The 19,506-nt window shown below is 41.0% G+C and overlaps 2 protein-coding genes across 3 annotated transcripts in view; both read right to left on the bottom strand.

The window, feature by feature from the left end:
- The window catches only part of LMO1 (LIM domain only 1), a 230,695-nt gene that overhangs the window by 133,907 nt on the left and 77,282 nt on the right, over nucleotides 1-19,506 (bottom strand). The window lies entirely within an intron of this gene.
- BRWD3 (bromodomain and WD repeat domain containing 3) overlaps nucleotides 1-19,506 on the bottom strand; it is an 82,476-nt gene that overhangs the window by 39,719 nt on the left and 23,251 nt on the right. Inside the window, exon 9 of the mRNA XM_075837297.1 lies at nucleotides 458-558. Coding sequence (XP_075693412.1) covers nucleotides 458-558 — 101 coding nt within the window. The remainder of the gene's footprint in view (nucleotides 1-457; nucleotides 559-19,506) is intronic.

Genomic DNA, 19,506 nt, shown 5'->3' with positions numbered 1-19,506 from the left:
GCTCTAAAGTCATTCTGCAGCAGTAGCTCCAGCCCAGATCCATCAGGACAAGAAATAGATTTGTACTGATGGTTCCTATTTACTGACAGCAAGCAGAGATCTTGGAACTAATGAGAAATTGAAACACATGGAGTGAGATTTATTAAAACAAATTAAAAGGAAAAGTGGAGCAGTTGCCAAAGCAAACAAATGGTTCCTCTCCTTTTTCAGAGGCCCTGGGGAATGAAAGCTGAAATGTGATTCGTTGCTGGGGCGGCTGCGCCAATCTTCATAGATCTCCCCTAAAGTCTATACACAATGCTGAAGCTTTATTTACAGGTCGGTCACCGGCCCTTTAATGCGGTTCAGTAATGGGTGATGTTGGACCCTGCGGGCTGCTGCAGAGCATCGCATGTATCACTGTGTAGCCCCGGCCGCTCTCTACGTCTCCAGATCTAAGACTCAGCCGCCATCTTACTTAAAGGTCATGGAGTCCACGTTCCACTGCCAGAAGCAGATCGTCCCGTCAGCACCAGTGGATGTCAGGTATCGGGTTTTACTTCTAGTTGACGGACAAAACTGAAACAAATAAACAGGAAGAATTAGAAATTCTGTGATCGCAAAATAATCACTTCATGGCGGTACAAAGGCGAGCGGTGCCGGGACGCGGTGCAGCGGCGCGCAGGACGCCGGCACAGACACAAATAACAACTCATCTGCCGGGAGCTCATCTGATGAAGGGAGCCGGGGACTCAAGAAACGTGCTGGGACAACAATGATCTGCCCCACAGCAGCACAGAGTGCTCCTCAACAAGTCGTGATTGAGGATTTCTCAGAGAGGGAAACTGCTACTAGGACCCTGTAATCAGAGAAACCCCAGAAAAAGTTCATCAGGGGTGTGAAAACTTTTACAATAGTCAGCGATGCCCTAGGGAATGGCAAGTAATGGTTTAGAGACTGAGCGGGCGCGGGGAGGAGGGATACGGCCGCGTTACAGCTCCCGCCGGGGTTGTCGCCTCCTCAGAGATAATCCTATTTATGATGTGATGCAGCCAAACTCAAGGACCGCTGGACGGAGCTGTAGTGGCCGCAACATTGTCACCGAGCTTTCCAAGACCCCTGAATGGTTAATATGCCTAATTATTCATGACAAACCCCCCCTCCCACACTGCTACATGGGTAGGGAAGCAGGACTACCACCCTGTGGGAGCTGTAACAATGACTACCACCCTGTGGGAGCTGTAACAATGACTGCCACCCTGTGGGAGCTGTAATAATGACTGCCACCCAGCTTTCCTACAACCGGATACCTCTTCGCTTCCCCCGACTCCAGCTTTGTACATCGGCTCACAACGAGAGAAGTTCTCGCCCTCTATCCATTTATTAACTGCAAAACCTGCGGCTGAGTCTTCAGTAGAGACACCCACGTGTAGCCTGGCGGCACTCCAAAAGCGTCACCCTACTACCGGCACAATGTAACAAAAGCCTACGACGCCCCCTGTAGTTCTACTATAGATATTACAAGTGCAGAATTCCGCAGCCCCGTTATAGAAGGTGAAGAAGAAAACAAGGAGGATTCTCATCAATATAACAGCAATACTGGGGGAAATAGCTTTATAGAGCCAGTAACCAAGCTAGACCTTATAATAGTACTGGAGTGTAATAAGAGGAGCGGTTGATATCAGTCACACATATGATGTAATGTCTCTGGAGGATATAATAGTACTGGAGTGTTATAATAAGAGGAGCGGCTGATATCAGTCACACATATGATGTAATGTCTCTGGAGGATATAATAGTGCTGGAGTGATATAAGAGGAGCGGCTGATATCAGTCACATATATGATGTAATGTCTCTGGAGGATATAATAGTACTGGAGTGATATAAGAGGAGCGGCTGGTATCAGTCACACATATGATGTAATGTCTCTGGAGGATATAATAGTACTGGAGTGATATAAGAGGAGCGGCTGATATCAGTCACACATATGATGTAATGTCTCTGGAGGATATAATAGTGCTGGAGTGATATAAGAGGAGCGGCTGATATCAGTCACACATATGATGTAATGTCTCTGGAGGATATAATAGTACTGGAGTGTTATAAGAGGAGCGGCTGATATCAGTCACATACGATGTAATGTCTCTGGAGGATATAATAGTGCTGGAGTGATATAAGAGGAGCGGCTGATATCAGTCACACATATATACGATGTAATGTCTCTGGAGGATATAATAGTACTGGAGTGTAATAAGAGGAGCGGTTGATATCAGTCACACATATGATGTAATGTCTCTGGAGGATATAATAGTACTGGAGTGTTATAAGAGGAGCGGCTGATATCAGTCACACATATATACGATGTAATGTCTCTGAAGGATATAATAGTACTGGAGTGTAATAAGAGGAGCGGTTGATATCAGTCACACATATGATGTAATGTCTCTGGAGGATATAATAGTGCTGGAGTGATATAAGAGGAGCGGCTGATATCAGTCACACATATATACGATGTAATGTCTCTGGAGGATATAATAGTGCTGGAGTGATATAAGAGGAGCGGCTGATATCAGTCACACATATATACGATGTAATGTCTCTGGAGGATATAATAGTACTGGAGTGATATAAGAGGAGCGGCTGATATCAGTCACATATGATGTAATGTCTCTGGAGGATATAATAGTGCTGGAGTGTTATAAGAGGAGCGGCTGATATCAGTCACACATATGATGTAATGTCTGGAGGATATAATAGTGCTGGAGTGATATAAGAGGAGCGGCTGATATCAGTCACATATGATGTAATGTCTCTGGAGGATATAATAGTACTGGAGTGTTATAAGAGGAGCGGCTGATATCAGTCACATATGATGTAATGTCTCTGGAGGATATAATAGTGCTGGAGTGTTATAAGAGGAGCGGCTGATATCAGTCACACATATGATGTAATGTCTCTGGAGGATATAATAGTGCTGGAGTGTAATAAGAGGAGCGGCTGATATCAGTCACATATGATGTAATGTCTCTGGAGGATATAATAGTGCTGGAGTGTAATAAGAGGAGCGGCTGATATCAGTCACATATGATGTAATGTCTCTGGAGGATATAATAGTGCTGGAGTGATATAAGAGGAGCGGCTGATATCAGTCACATATGATGTAATGTCTCTGGAGGATATAATAGTACTGGAGTGTTATAAGAGGAGCGGCTGATATCAGTCACACATATGATGTAATGTCTCTGGAGGATATAATAGTACTGGAGTGATATAAGAGGAGCGGCTGATATCAGTCACACATATGATGTAATGTCTCTGGAGGATATAATAGTACTGGAGTGATATAAGAGGAGCGGCTGATATCAGTCACACATATGATGTAATGTCTCTGGAGGATATAATAGTACTGGAGTGATATAAGAGGAGCGGCTGATATCAGTCACACATATGATGTAATGTCTCTGGAGGATATAATAGTACTGGAGTGTTATAAGAGGAGCTGCTGATATCAGTCACATATGATGTAATGTCTCTGGAGGATATAATAGTACTGGAGTGATATAAGAGGAGCGGCTGATATTAGTCACACATATGATGTAATGTCTCTGGTGGATATAATAGTACTGGAGTGATATAAGAGGAGCGGCTGATATTAGTCACACATATGATGTAATGTCTCTGGAGGATATAATAGTGCTGGAGTGATATAAGAGGAGCGGCTGATATCAGTCACACATATGATGTAATGTCTCTGGATGATATAATAGTACTGGAGTGATATAAGAGGAGCGGCTGATATCAGTCACATATGATGTAATGTCTCTGGAGGATATAATAGTGCTGGAGTGTTATAAGAGGAGCGGCTGATATCAGTCACATAAAATGTAATGTCTCTGGATGATATAATAGTACTGGAGTGATATAAGAGGAGCGGCTGATATCAGTCACATATTATGTAATGTCTCTGGAGGATATAATAGTACTGAGTGATATAAGAGGAGCGGCTGATATCAGTCACATATAATGTAATGTCTCTGGAGGATATAATAGTACTGGAGTGTTATAAGAGGAGCGGCTGATATCAGTCACATATGATGTAATGTCTCTGGAGGATATAATAGTGCTGGAGTGTTATAAGAGGAGCGGCTGATATCAGTCACATATAATGTAATGTCTCTGGATGATATAATAGTACTGGAGTGTTATAAGAGGAGCGGCTGATATCAGTCACATATGATGTAATGTCTCTGGGGGATATAATAGTGCTGGAGTGTTATAAGAGGAGCGGCTGATATCAGTCACACATATGATGTAATGTCTCTGGATGATATAATAGTACTGGAGTGATATAAGAGGAGCGGCTGATATCAGTCACATATGATGTAATGTCTCTGGAGGATATAATAGTACTGAGTGATATAAGAGGAGCGGCTGATATCAGTCACATATGATGTAATGTCTGGAGGATATAATAGTACTGGAGTGTTATAAGAGGAGTGGCTGATATCAGTCACATGTGATGTAATGTCTCTGGAGGATATAATAGTACTGGAGTGATATAAGAGGAGAGCGGCTGATATCAGTCACACATATGATGTAACTCTGGAGGATATAATAGTACTGGAGTGATATAAGAGGAGCGGCTGATATCAGTCACACATATGATGTAATGTCTCTGGAGGATATAAATAGTACTGGAGTGTTATAAGAGGAGCGGCTGATATCAGTCACATATGATGTAATGTCTCTGGAGGATATAATAGTGCTGGAGTGATATAAGAGGAGCGGCTGATATCAGTCACATATGATGTCATGTCTCTGGAGGATATAATAGTACTGGAGTGTTATAAGAGGAGCGGCTGATATCAGTCACATATGATGTAATGTCTCTGGAGGATATAATAGTGCTGGAGTGATATAAGAGGAGCGGCTGATATCAGTCACATATGATGTAATGTCTCTGGGGATATAATAGTGCTGGAGTGATACAAGAGGAGCGGCTGATATCAGTCACACATATATGATGTAATGTCTCTGGAGGATATAATAGTACTGGAGTGATATAAGAGGAGCGTCTGATATCAGTCACACATATGATGTAATGTCTCTGGAGGATATAATAGTGCTGGAGTGATATAAGAGGAGCGGCTGATATCAGTCACATATGATGTAATGTCTCTGGAGGATATAATAGTACTGGAGTGATATAAGAGGAGCGGCTGATATCAGTCACACATATGATGTAATGTCTCTGGAGGATATAATAGTACTGGAGTGTTATAAGAGGAGCGGCTGATATCAGTCACATATGATGTAATGTCTCTGGAGGAGATAATAGTACTGGAGTGATATAAGAGGAGCGGCTGATATCAGTCACATATGATGTAATGTCTCTGGAGGATATAATAGTGCTGGAGTGTTATAAGAGGAGCGGCTGATATCAGTCACATATGATGTAATGTCTCTGGAGGATATAATAGTGCTGGAGTGATATAAGAGGAGCGGCTGATATCAGTCACATATGATGTAATGTCTCTGGAGGATATAATAGTGCTGGAGTGATATAAGAGGAGCGGCTGATATCAGTCACATATGATGTAATGTCTGGAGGGTATAATAGTACTGGAGTGATATAAGAGGAGCGGCTGATATCAGTCACACATATGATGTAATGTCTCTGGAGGAATAATAGTGCTGGAGTGTTATAAGAGGAGCGGCTGATATCAGTCTCATATGATGTAATGTCTGGAGGATATAATAGTGCTGGAGTGTTATAAGAGGAGCGGCTGATATCAGTCACACATATGATGTAATGCCTCTGGAGGATATAATAGTACTGGAGTGATATAAGAGGAGCGGCTGATATCAGTCACACATATGATGTAATGTCTCTGGAGGATATAATAGTGCTGGAGTGTTATAAGAGGAGCGGCTGATATCAGTCTCATATGATGTAATGTCTCTGGAGGATATAATAGTACTGGAGTGTTATATAAGAGGAGCGGCTGATATCAGTCACATATGATGTAATGTCTCTGGAGGATATAATAGTGCTGGAGTGATATAAGAGGAGCGGCTGATATCAGTCACACATATGATGTAATGTCTGGAGGATATAATAGTACTGGAGTGATATAAGAGGAGTGGCTGATATCAGTCACATATGATGTAATGTCTCTGGAGGATATAATAGTACTGGAGTGTTATAAGAGGAGCGGCTGATATCAGTCACATATATGATGTAATGTCCCTGGAGGATATAATAGTACTGGAGTGATATAAGAGGAGCTGCTGATATCAGTCACATATATGATGTAATGTCTCTGGAGGATATAATAGTACTGGAGTGATATAAGAGGAGCGGCTGATATCAGTCACATATGATGTAATGTCTCTGGAGGATATAATAGTGCTGGAGTGATAAAAGAGGAGCGGCTGATATCAGTCACACATATGATGTAATGTCTCTGGAGGATATAATAGTACTGGAGTGATATAAGAGGAGCGGCTGATATCAGTCACATATGATGTAATGTCTCTGGAGGATATAATAGTACTGGAGTGATATAAGAGGAGCGGCTGATATCAGTCACATATGATGTAATGTCTCTGGAGGATATAATAGTACTGGAGTGATATAAGAGGAGCGGCTGATATCAGTCACACATATGATGTAATGTCTCTGGAGGATATAATAGTACTGGAGTGTTATAAGAGGAGCGGCTGATATCGGTCACATATGATGTAATGTCTCTGGAGGATATAATAGTACTGGAGTGATATAAGAGGAGCGGCTGATATCAGTCACACATATGATGTAATGTCTCTGGAGGATATAATAGTGCTGGAGTGATATAAGAGGAGCGGTTGATATCAGTCACACATATGATGTAATGTCTCTGGAGGATATAATAGTGCTGGAGTGATATAAGAGGAGCGGCTGATATCAGTCACACATATGATGTAATGTCTCTGGAGGATATAATAGTGCTGGAGTGATATAAGAGGAGCGGCTGATATCAGTCACATATGATGTAATGTCTCTGGAGGATATAATAGTGCTGGAGTGTTATAAGAGGAGCGGCTGATATCAGTCACACATATATACGATGTAATGTCTCTGGAGGATATAATAGTGCTGGAGTGATATAAGAGGAGCTGCTGATATCAGTCACACATATTATGTAATGTCTCTGGAGGATATAATAGTACTGGAGTGATATAAGAGGAGCGGCTGATATCAGTCACATATGATGTAATGTCTGGAGGATATAATAGTACTGGAGTGATATAAGAGGAGCGGCTGATATCAGTCACACATGATGTAATGTCTCTGGAGGATATAATAGTACTGGAGTGATATAAGAGGAGCGGCTGATATCAGTCACATATGATGTAATGTCTCTGGAGGATATAATAGTGCTGGAGTGATATAAGAGGAGCGGCTGATATCAGTCACACATGATGTAATGTCTCTGGAGGATATAATAGTACTGGAGTGATATAAGAGGAGCGGCTGATATCAGTCACATATGATGTAATGTCTCTGGAGGATATAATAGTGCTGGAGTGATATAAGAGGAGCGGCTGATATCAGTCACATATATGATGTAATGTCTCTGGAGGATATAATAGTACTGGAGTGTTATAAGAGGAGCGGCTGATATCGGTCACATATGATGTAATGTCTCTAGAGGATATAATAGTACTGGAGTGATATAAGAGGAGCGGCTGATATCAGTCACACATATGATGTAATGTCTCTGGAGGATATAATAGTACTGGAGTGATATAAGAGGAGCGGCTGATATCAGTCACACATATGATGTAATGTCTCTGGAGGATATAATAGTACTAGAGTGATATAAGAGGAGCGGCTGATATCAGTCACACATATGATGTAATGTCTGGAGGATATAATAGTGCTGGAGTGATATAAGAGGAGCGGTTGATATCAGTCACACATATGATGTAATGTCTCTGGAGGATATAATAGTGCTGGAGTGATATAAGAGGAGCGGCTGATATCAGTCACATATATGATGTAATGTCTCTGGAGGATATAATAGTCCTGGAGTGTTATAAGAGGAGCGGCTGATATCAGTCACACATATGATGTAATGTCTCTGTAGGATATAATAGTACTGGAGTGATATAAGAGGAGCGGCTGATATCAGTCACACATATGATGTAATGTCTGGAGGATATAATAGTGCTGGAGTGATATAAGAGGAGCGGCTGATATCAGTCACACATATGATGTAATGTCTCTGGAGGATATAATAGTGCTGGAGTGATATAAGAGGAGCGGCTGATATCAGTCACATATATGATGTAATGTCTCTGGAGGATATAATAGTGCTGGAGTGATATAAGAGGAGCGGCTGATATCAGTCACACATATATACGATGTAATGTCTCTGGAGGATATAATAGTGCTGGAGTGATATAAGAGGAGCTGCTGATATCAGTCACATATGATGTAATGTCTGGAGGATATAATAGTACTGGAGTGATATAAGAGGAGCGGCTGATATCAGTCACATATGATGTAATGTCTCTGGAGGTGGAGGATATAATAGTACTGGAGTGTTATAAGAGGAGCGGCTGATATCAGTCACATATGATGTAATGTCTCTGGAGGATATAATGGTACTGGAGTTATATAAGAGGAGCGGCTGATATCAGTCACACATATGATGTAATGTCTGGAGGATATAATAGTGCTGGAGTGATATAAGAGGAGCGGCTGATATCAGTCACACATATGATGTAATGTCTCTGGAGGATATAATAGTGCTGGAGTGATATAAGAGGAGCGGCTGCTATCAGTCACACATATGATGTAATGTCTCTGGAGGATATAATAGTACTGGAGTGTTATAAGAGGAGTGGCTGATATCAGTCACACATATGATGTAATGTCTCTGGAGGATATAATAGTGCTGGAGTGATATAAGAGGAGCGGCTGATATCAGTCACATATGATGTAATGTCTCTGGAGGATATAATAGTGCTGGAGTGATATAAGAGGAGCGGCTGATATCAGTCACACATATGATGTAATGTCTCTGGAGGATATAATAGTGCTGGAGTGATATAAGAGGAGCGGCTGATATCAGTCACACATATGATGTAATGTCTCTGGAGGATATAATAGTACTGGAGTGATATAAGAGGAGCGGCTGATATCAGTCACACATATGATGTAATGTCTCTGGAGGATATAATAGTGCTGGAGTGTTATAAGAGGAGCGGCTGATATCAGTCACACATATGATGTAATGTCTCTGGAGGATATAATAGTACTGGAGTGATATAAGAGGAGCGGCTGATATCAGTCACATATATGATGTAATGTCTCTGGAGGATATAATAGTGCTGGAGTGATATAAGAGGAGCGGCTGATATCAGTCACACATATGATGTAATGTCTCTGGAGGATATAATAGTACTGGAGTGATATAAGAGGAGCGGCTGATATCAGTCACACATATGATGTAATGTCTATGGAGGATATAATAGTACTGGAGTGATATAAGAGGAGCGGCTGATATCAGTCACACATATGATGTAATGTCTCTGGAGGATATAATAGTGCTGGAGTGATATAAGAGAAGCTGCTGATATCAGTCACATATGATGTAATGTCTCTGGAGGATATAATAGTACTGGAGTGTTATAAGAGGAGCGGCTGATATCAGTCACACATATGATGTAATGTCTGGAGGATATAATAGTGCTGGAGTGTTATAAGAGGAGCGGCTGATATCAGTCACACATATGATGTAATGTCTCTGGGGGATATAATAGTACTGGAGTGTTATAAGAGGAGTGGCTGATATCAGTCACACATATGATGTAATGTCTCTGGAGGATATAATAGTACTGGAGTGATATAAGAGGAGCGGCTGATATCAGTCACACATATGATGTAATGTCTCTGGAGGATATAATAGTACTGGAGTGTTATAAGAGGAGCGGCTGATATCAGTCACACATATGATGTAATGTCTCTGGAGGATATAATAGTACTGGAGTGATATAAGAGGAGCGGCTGATATCAGTCACACATATGATGTAATGTCTGGAGGATATAATAGTGCTGGAGTGATATAAGAGGAGCGGCTGATATCAGTCACATATGATGTAATGTCTCTGGAGGATATAATAGTACTGGAGTGATATAAGAGGAGCGGCTGATATCAGTCACATATGATGTAATGTCTCTGGAGGATATAATAGTACTGGAGTGATATAAGAGGAGCGGCTGATATCAGTCTCATATGATGTAATGTCTCTGGAGGATATAATAGTACTGGAGTGTTATAAGAGGAGCGGCTGATATCAGTCACACACATGATGTAATGTCTGGAGGATATAATAGTGCTGGAGTGTTATAAGAGGAGCAGCTGATATCAGTCTCATATGATGTAATGTCTCTGGAGGATATAATAGTGCTGGAGTGTTATATAAGAGGAGCGGCTGATATCAGTCACATATGATGTAATGTCTCTGGAGGATATAATAGTGCTGGAGTGATATAAGAGGAGCGGCTGATATCAGTCACACATATGATGTAATGTCTGGAGGATATAATAGTACTGGAGTGATATAAGAGGAGCGGCTGATATCAGTCACACATATGATGTAATGTCTGGAGGATATAATAGTGCTGGAGTGTTATAAGAGGAGCGGCTGATATCAGTCACACATATGATGTAATGTCTCTGGTGGATATAATAGTGCTGGAGTGATATAAGAGGAGCGGCTGATATCAGTCACACACATGATGTAATGTCTCTGGAGGATATAATAGTGCTGGAGTGTTATAAGAGGAGCGGCTGATATCAGTCTCATATGATGTAATGTCTCTGGAGGATATAATAGTGCTGGAGTGTTATAAGAGGAGCGGCTGATATCAGTCACACATATGATGTAATGTCTCTGGAGGATATAATAGTGCTGGAGTGATATAAGAGGAGCGGCTGATATCAGTCACACATATGATGTAATGTCTCTGGAGGATATAATAGTACTGGAGTGATATAAGAGGAGCGGCTGATATCAGTCACATATATGATGTAATGTCTCTGGAGGATATAATAGTACTGGAGTGATATAAGAGGAGCGGCTGATATCAGTCACATATGATGTAATGTCTCTGGAGGATATAATAGTACTGGAGTGTTATAAGAGGAGCGGCTGATATCGGTCACATATGATGTAATGTCTCTGGAGGATATAATAGTACTGGAGTGATATAAGAGGAGCGGCTGATATCAGTCACATATGATGTAATGTCTCTGGAGGATATAATAGTGCTGGAGTGATATAAGAGGAGCGGCTGATATCAGTCACACATATGATGTAATGTCTGGAGGATATAATAGTGCTGGAGTGATATAAGAGGAGCGGCTGATATCAGTCACACATATGATGTAATGTCTCTGGAGGATATAATAGTACTGGAGTGTTATAAGAGGAGCGGCTGATATCAGTCACATATAATGTAATGTCTCTGGAGGATATAATAGTACTGGAGTGATATAAGAGGAGCGGCTGATATCAGTCACATATATGATGTAATGTCTCTGGAGGATATAATAGTGCTGGAGTGATATAAGAGGAGCGGCTGATATCAGTCACATATGATGTAATGTCTCTGGAGGATATAATAGTACTGGAGTGATATAAGAGGAGCGGCTGATATCAGTCACATATATGATGTAATGTCTCTGGAGGATATAATAGTGCTGGAGTGATATAAGAGGAGCGGCTGATATCAGTCACATATGATGTAATGTCTCTGGAGGATATAATAGTGCTGGAGTGATATAAGAGAAGCTGCTGATATCAGTCACATATGATGTAATGTCTCTGGAGGATATAATAGTACTGGAGTGTTATAAGAGGAGCGGCTGATATCAGTCACACATATGATGTAATGTCTGGAGGATATAATAGTGCTGGAGTGTTATAAGAGGAGCGGCTGATATCAGTCTCATATGATGTAATGTCTCTGCATGATATAATAGTACTGGAGTGTTATAAGAGGAGCGGCTGATATCAGTCACACATATGATGTAATGTCTGGAGGATATAATAGTACTGGAGTGTTATAAGAGGAGCGGCTGATATCAGTCACATATGATGTAATGTCTCTGCATGATATAATAGTACTGGAGTGTTATAAGAGGAGCGGCTGATATCAGTCACACATATGATGTAATGTCTGGAGGATATAATAGTACTGGAGTGATATAAGAGGAGCGGCTGATATCAGTCACATATGATGTAATGTCTCTGCATGATATAATAGTACTGGAGTGTTATAAGAGGAGTGGCTGATATCAGTCACACATATGATGTAATGTCTCTGGAGGATATAATAGTGCTGGAGTGTTATAAGAGGAGCGGCTGATATCAGTCACACATATGATGTAATGTCTGGAGGATATAATAGTGCTGGAGTGATATAAGAGGAGCAGCTGATATCAGTCACACATATGATGTAATGTCTCTGGAGGATATAATAGTACTGGAGTGATATAAGAGGAGCGGCTGATATCAGTCACACATATGATGTAATGTCTGGAGGATATAATAGTGCTGGAGTGTTATAAGAGGAGCGGCTGATATCAGTCACACATATGATGTAATGTCTCTGGAGGATATAATAGTGCTGGAGTGATATAAGAGGAGCGGCTGATATCAGTCACACATATGATGTAATGTCTCTGGGGGATATAATAGTACTGGAGTGATATAAGAGGAGCGGCTGATATCAGTCACACATATGATGTAATGTCTCTGGAGGATATAATAGTGCTGGAGTGATATAAGAGGAGCGGCTGATATCAGTCACACATATGATGTAATGTCTCTGGGGGATATAATAGTACTGGAGTGATATAAGAGGAGCGGCTGATATCAGTCACACATATGATGTAATGTCTCTGGGGGATATAATAGTACTGGAGTGATATAAGAGGAGCGGCTGATATCAGTCACATATGATGTAATGTCTGGAGGATATAATAGTACTGGAGTGTTATAAGAGGAGCGGCTGATATCAGTCACATATGATGTAATGTCTCTGGAGGATATAATAGTACTGGAGTGTTATAAGAGGAGCGGCTGATATCAGTCACACATATGATGTAATGTCTCTGGAGGATATAATAGTACTGGAGTGTTATAAGAGGAGCGGCTGATATCAGTCACATATGATGTAAGGTCTCTGGAGAATATAATAGTACTGGAGTGATATAAGAGGAGCGGCTGATATCAGTCACACATATTATGTAATGTCTCTGGAGGATATAATAGTACTGGAGTGTTATAAGAGGAGCGGCTGATATCAGTCTCATATGATGTAATGTCTCTGCATGATATAATAGTACTGGAGTGTTATAAGAGGAGTGGCTGATATCAGTCACACATATGATGTAATGTCTCTGGAGGATATAATAGTGCTGGAGTGTTATAAGAGGAGCGGCTGATATCAGTCACACATATGATGTAATGTCTGGAGGATATAATAGTGCTGGAGTGATATAAGAGGAGCAGCTGATATCAGTCACACATATGATGTAATGTCTCTGGAGGATATAATAGTACTGGAGTGATATAAGAGGAGCGGCTGATATCAGTCACACATATGATGTAATGTCTGGAGGATATAATAGTGCTGGAGTGTTATAAGAGGAGCGGCTGATATCAGTCACACATATGATGTAATGTCTCTGGAGGATATAATAGTGCTGGAGTGATATAAGAGGAGCGGCTGATATCAGTCACACATATGATGTAATGTCTCTGGGGGATATAATAGTACTGGAGTGATATAAGAGGAGCGGCTGATATCAGTCACACATATGATGTAATGTCTCTGGAGGATATAATAGTGCTGGAGTGATATAAGAGGAGCGGCTGATATCAGTCACACATATGATGTAATGTCTCTGGGGGATATAATAGTACTGGAGTGATATAAGAGGAGCGGCTGATATCAGTCACACATATGATGTAATGTCTCTGGGGGATATAATAGTACTGGAGTGATATAAGAGGAGCGGCTGATATCAGTCACATATGATGTAATGTCTGGAGGATATAATAGTACTGGAGTGTTATAAGAGGAGCGGCTGATATCAGTCACATATGATGTAATGTCTCTGGAGGATATAATAGTACTGGAGTGTTATAAGAGGAGCGGCTGATATCAGTCACACATATGATGTAATGTCTCTGGAGGATATAATAGTACTGGAGTGTTATAAGAGGAGCGGCTGATATCAGTCACATATGATGTAAGGTCTCTGGAGAATATAATAGTACTGGAGTGATATAAGAGGAGCGGCTGATATCAGTCACACATATTATGTAATGTCTCTGGAGGATATAATAGTACTGGAGTGTTATAAGAGGAGCGGCTGATATCAGTCTCATATGATGTAATGTCTCTGCATGATATAATAGTGCTGGAGTGATCAATACACTCAACTCATCATTTACCAAATTCATATGGGGGGGGAAGAAACCAAGAATAGCGCTCACGAAACTCATGATGAGGAAGGCGGAAGGAGGGGTCAATTTCCCTAACATTCGGGGTTATAACCTGGCCTGCTTGAGTAGACATCTGCTAGATTGGAAACACAACACAGAGTTCCACTCCAATACTAGACTGGAGAGACAGCTAGCAAAACCTTGGGATCTCATGGCTCTGGTACACACAACGTTCACTTGTCTCCCAAAGATCGTCAAGAAATCATCTCTGTTACGAGATACCATCATTGCCTGGAAGGTATTGCGCAAACACTATAACCTCTCTTATCGCATTTCAAAACATATGCCCTTATGGCAGCACCCAGAGTTTGCAGCAGGAAGATCTAACAAGCTAATGTCAGAATGGAGGGAGAAAGGGGTAGCGACTCTGGGGGATATGTTCCACGCGCAGGATAAGAGGTGGTTAACCTTGCAGGAGCTCCAGAATAAATATGTTTTTGTTCGGCATCAGCACTTACAGTACTTACAAATAGTTAATCACTGTAAAACTAAACTAGCGGATGTAGCGGATGAGGTCCCCCCCAACCTGTTTGATTCATGGTTCACGGACAATCACAGACACTCCATTTCCCAATTATATAGTACACTCAGACCAACACTAGTGAAGATGTCCCCGGGGCAGGCCTTTGGGAGATGGGAAAAACTGTTTAATTTACCAGGCATTGAAAAGCATATTGAAAAAGGGCTGGTGGATTTCAGGGCACACGTGCACAACGAAAACTGGAGGGAAACTCATCTGAAGATCATTCACCAAGCAATATATGCATTTACCCTGGCCCCCTCCGCCTCACAACCAGATAGGAAAACGTCATGCCCTAGATGTAATATCTCAAAGACAGACATGTATCATGGCCTTTGGGCGTGTGCACATATTCAGCCATTCTGGGGGGAGATAACATCCTTATTGCAGCAGGTGGGCAGGTTCCATGGGAATTTAGGGCCAATGGAGGTCTTATTCCATATACAACATGATGGAGAATTAGAAGAGACAGAAACGACACATTTAGCTCCCATGGCCCATGCCACACTGATAGTGGCAAAGAGGTGCATACTCCAAAACTGGCTGGTAGCTGAAGTACCGACTCAGAACATGGTGGTCCAGGGGTTGCGGAAACTGTTTTATCTAGACCGCATTGGTATATTACAGAATAAAGACACGCAGAGCAAAAAATTCTTTGAGAAATGGAAGCTTTTCCTCACAAAATATTTCACCAGTGAAGAACGAAGGGACATCATAGATCCGTTTACGGGAACGTCATGGTACTTGATTGAAGATCTTAAGGGCACTTTAGGGGCACTGAAAATATCACGGGAGTAAAGCATATATATCCACTGGGATTTCTTTATTCTTGCGGACTAGCTGCCTGAGTTGGTGAACTGCTTCACGAAGCTCCAATTGTTATGTATGCTCCAATTTCTTATTTGTTCTGTGTATTGTTTAGTTATGTAAGTTAGGCAGATATGCAAAGTTATGTAACAATGTTTACAGGAATACCCGACAAGTGGGGTTAAAGGAAGGGAAGGATAGAGGAGATAGAGGAGATGAAGGAGGGCTGATAGCCCATGGGGAATAACTTCCAAGATCAAACCTAGTTTGCTGGGAAGCATTCACTATCACATGTTCATTTATACATTTTTTGTAATGTTTATTATTATGGCAATGCATTACTGTATGATTTGTGTTTTTTTTGTGTGGTGAAAAAATTCAATAAAAATATGTTTAAAAAAAATAGTGCTGGAGTGATATAAGAGGAGCGGCTGATATCAGTCACACACATGATGTAATGTCTCTGGAGGATATAATAGTGCTGGAGTGTTATAAGAGGAGTGGCTGATATCAGTCACACATATGATGTAATGTCTGGAGGATATAATAGTACTGGAGTGATATAAGAGGAGCGGCTGATATCAGTCACATATGATGTAATGTCTGGAGGATATAATAGTACTGGAGTGATATAAGAGGAGCGGCTGATATCAGTCACATATGATGTAATGTCTCTGGAGGATATAATAGTGCTGGAGTGATATAAGAGGAGCGGCTGATATCAGTCACATATGATGTAATGTCTCTGGAGGATATAATAGTGCTGGAGTGATATAAGAGGAGCGGCTGATGTCAGTCACATATGATGTAATGTCTCTGGAGGATATAATAGTGCTGGAGTGTTATAAGAGGAGCGGCTGATATCAGTCACATATGATGTAATGTCTGGAGGATATAATAGTGCAGGAGTGATATAAGAGGAGCGGTTGATATCAGTCACACATATGATGTAATGTCTCTGGAGGATATAATAGTGCTGGAGTGATATAAGAGGAGCGGCTGATATCAGTCACACATATGATGTAATGTCTGGAGGATATAATAGTACTGGAGTGATATAAGAGGAGCGGCTGATATCAGTCACACATATGATGTAATGTCTGGAGGATATAATAGTACTGGAGTGTTATAAGAGGAGCGGCTGATATCAGTCACATATATGATGTAATGTCTCTGGAGGATATAATAGTGCAGGAGTGATATAAGAGGAGCGGCTGATATCAGTCACACATATGATGTAATGTCTGGAGGATATAATAGTGCTGGAGTGATATAAGAGGAGCGGCTGATATCAGTCACACATATGATGTAATGTCTGGAGGATATAATAGTGCAGGAGTGATATAAGAGGAGCGGTTGATATCAGTCACACATATGATGTAATGTCTCTGGAGGATATAATAGTGCTGGAGTGATATAAGAGGAGCGGCTGATATCAGTCACATATATGATGTAATGTCTCTGGAGGATATAATAGTACTGGAGTGTTATAAGAGGAGCGGCTGATATCAGTCACATATATGATGTAATGTCTCTGGAGGATATAATAGTGCAGGAGTGATATAAGAGGAGCCGCTGATATCAGTCACACATATGATGTAATGTCTGGAGGATATAATAGTGCTGGAGTGATATAAGAGGAGCGGCTGATATCAGTCACACATATGATGTAATGTCTCTGGAGGTTATAATAGTGCTGGAGTGATATAAGAGGAGCGGTTGATATCAGTCACACATATGATGTAATGTCTCTGGAGGATATAATAGTGCTGGAGTGATATAAGAGGAGCGGCTGATATCAGTCACACATATGATGTAATGTCTCTGGAGGATATAATAGTGCTGGAGTGATATAAGAGGAGCGGCTGATATCAGTCACATATGATGTAATGTCTCTGGAGGATATAATAGTGCTGGAGTGTTATAAGAGGAGCGGCTGATATCAGTCACATATGATGTAATGTCTCTGGAGGATATAATAGTGCTGGAGTGATATAAGAGGAGCGGCTGATATCAGTCACATATGATGTAATGTCTCTGGAGGATATAATAGTGCTGGAGTGTTATAAGAGGAGCGGCTGATATCAGTCACACATATGATGTAATGTCTGGAGGATATAATAGTGCTGGAGTGATATAAGAGGAGCGGCTGATATCAGTCACACATATGATGTAATGTCTCTGGAGGATATAATAGTGCTGGAGTGATATAAGAGGAGCGGCTGATATCAGTCATATATGATGTAATGTCTCTGGTGGATATAATAGTGCTGGAGTGTTATAAGAGGAGCGGCTGATATCAGTCACACATATGATGTAATGTCTCTGGAGGATATAATAGTGCTGGAGTTATATAAGAGGAGCGGCTGATATCAGTCACATATGATGTAATGTCTCTGGAGGATATAATAGTGCTGGAGTTATATAAGAGGAGCGGCTGATATCAGTCACATATGATGTAATGTCTCTGGAGGTGGAGGATATAATAGTACTGGAGTGTTATAAGAGGAGCGGCTGATATCAGTCACATATGATGTAATGTCTGGAGGATATAATAGTACTGGAGTGATATAAGAGGAGCGGCTGATATCAGTCACATATGATGTAATGTCTCTGGAGGTGGAGGATATAATAGTACTGGAGTGTTATAAGAGGAGCGGCTGATATCAGTCACATATGATGTAATGTCTGGAGGATATGATAGTGCTGGAGTGTTATAAGAGGAGCGGCTGATATCAGTCACATATGATGTAATGTCTCTGGAGGATATAATAGTACTGGAGTGATATAAGAGGAGCGGCTGATATCAGTCACACATATGGTGTAATGTCTCTGGAGGATATAATAGTACTGGAGTGATATAAGAGGAGCGGCTGATATCAGTCACATATATGATGTAATGTCTCTGGAGGATATAATAGTGCTGGAGTGTTATAAGAGGAGCGGCTGATATCAGTCACATATGATGTAATGTCTCTGGAGGATATAATAGTACTGGAGTGATATAAGAGGAGCGGCTGATATCAGTCACATATATGATGTAATGTCTCTGGAGGATATAATAGTGCTGGAGTGATATAAGAGGAGCGGCTGATATCAGTCACATATGATGTAATGTCTGGAGGATATAATAGTACTGGAGTGATATAAGAGGAGCGGCTGATATCAGTCATATATGATGTAATGTCTCTGGAGGATATAATAGTACTGGAGTGATATAAGAGGAGCGGCTGATATCAGTCACATATATGATGTAATGTCTCTGGAGGATATAATAGTACTGGAGTGATATAAGAGGAGCGGCTGATATCAGTCATATATGATGTAATGTCTCTGGAGGATATAATAGTGCTGGAGTGATATAAGAGGAGCGGCTGATATCAGTCATATATGATGTAATGTCTGGAGGATATAATAGTCCTGGAGTGATATAAGAGGAACGGCTGATATCAGTCATATATGATGTAATGTCTCTGGAGGATATAATAGTGCTGGAGTGATATAAGAGGAGCGGCTGATATCAGTCACATATATGATGTAATGTCTCTGGAGGATATAATAGTGCTGGAGTGATATAAGAGGAGCGGCTGATATCAGTCACACATATGATGTAATGTCTCTGGAGGAT

The sequence above is a fragment of the Rhinoderma darwinii genome, chromosome 9 (assembly GCF_050947455.1).
Source record: "Rhinoderma darwinii isolate aRhiDar2 chromosome 9, aRhiDar2.hap1, whole genome shotgun sequence".
Classification (NCBI taxonomy): domain Eukaryota; kingdom Metazoa; phylum Chordata; class Amphibia; order Anura; family Rhinodermatidae; genus Rhinoderma; species Rhinoderma darwinii.
Note: the sequence above shows the minus strand (reverse complement) of the source record. Positions and strands in the feature narration are given on the sequence as shown.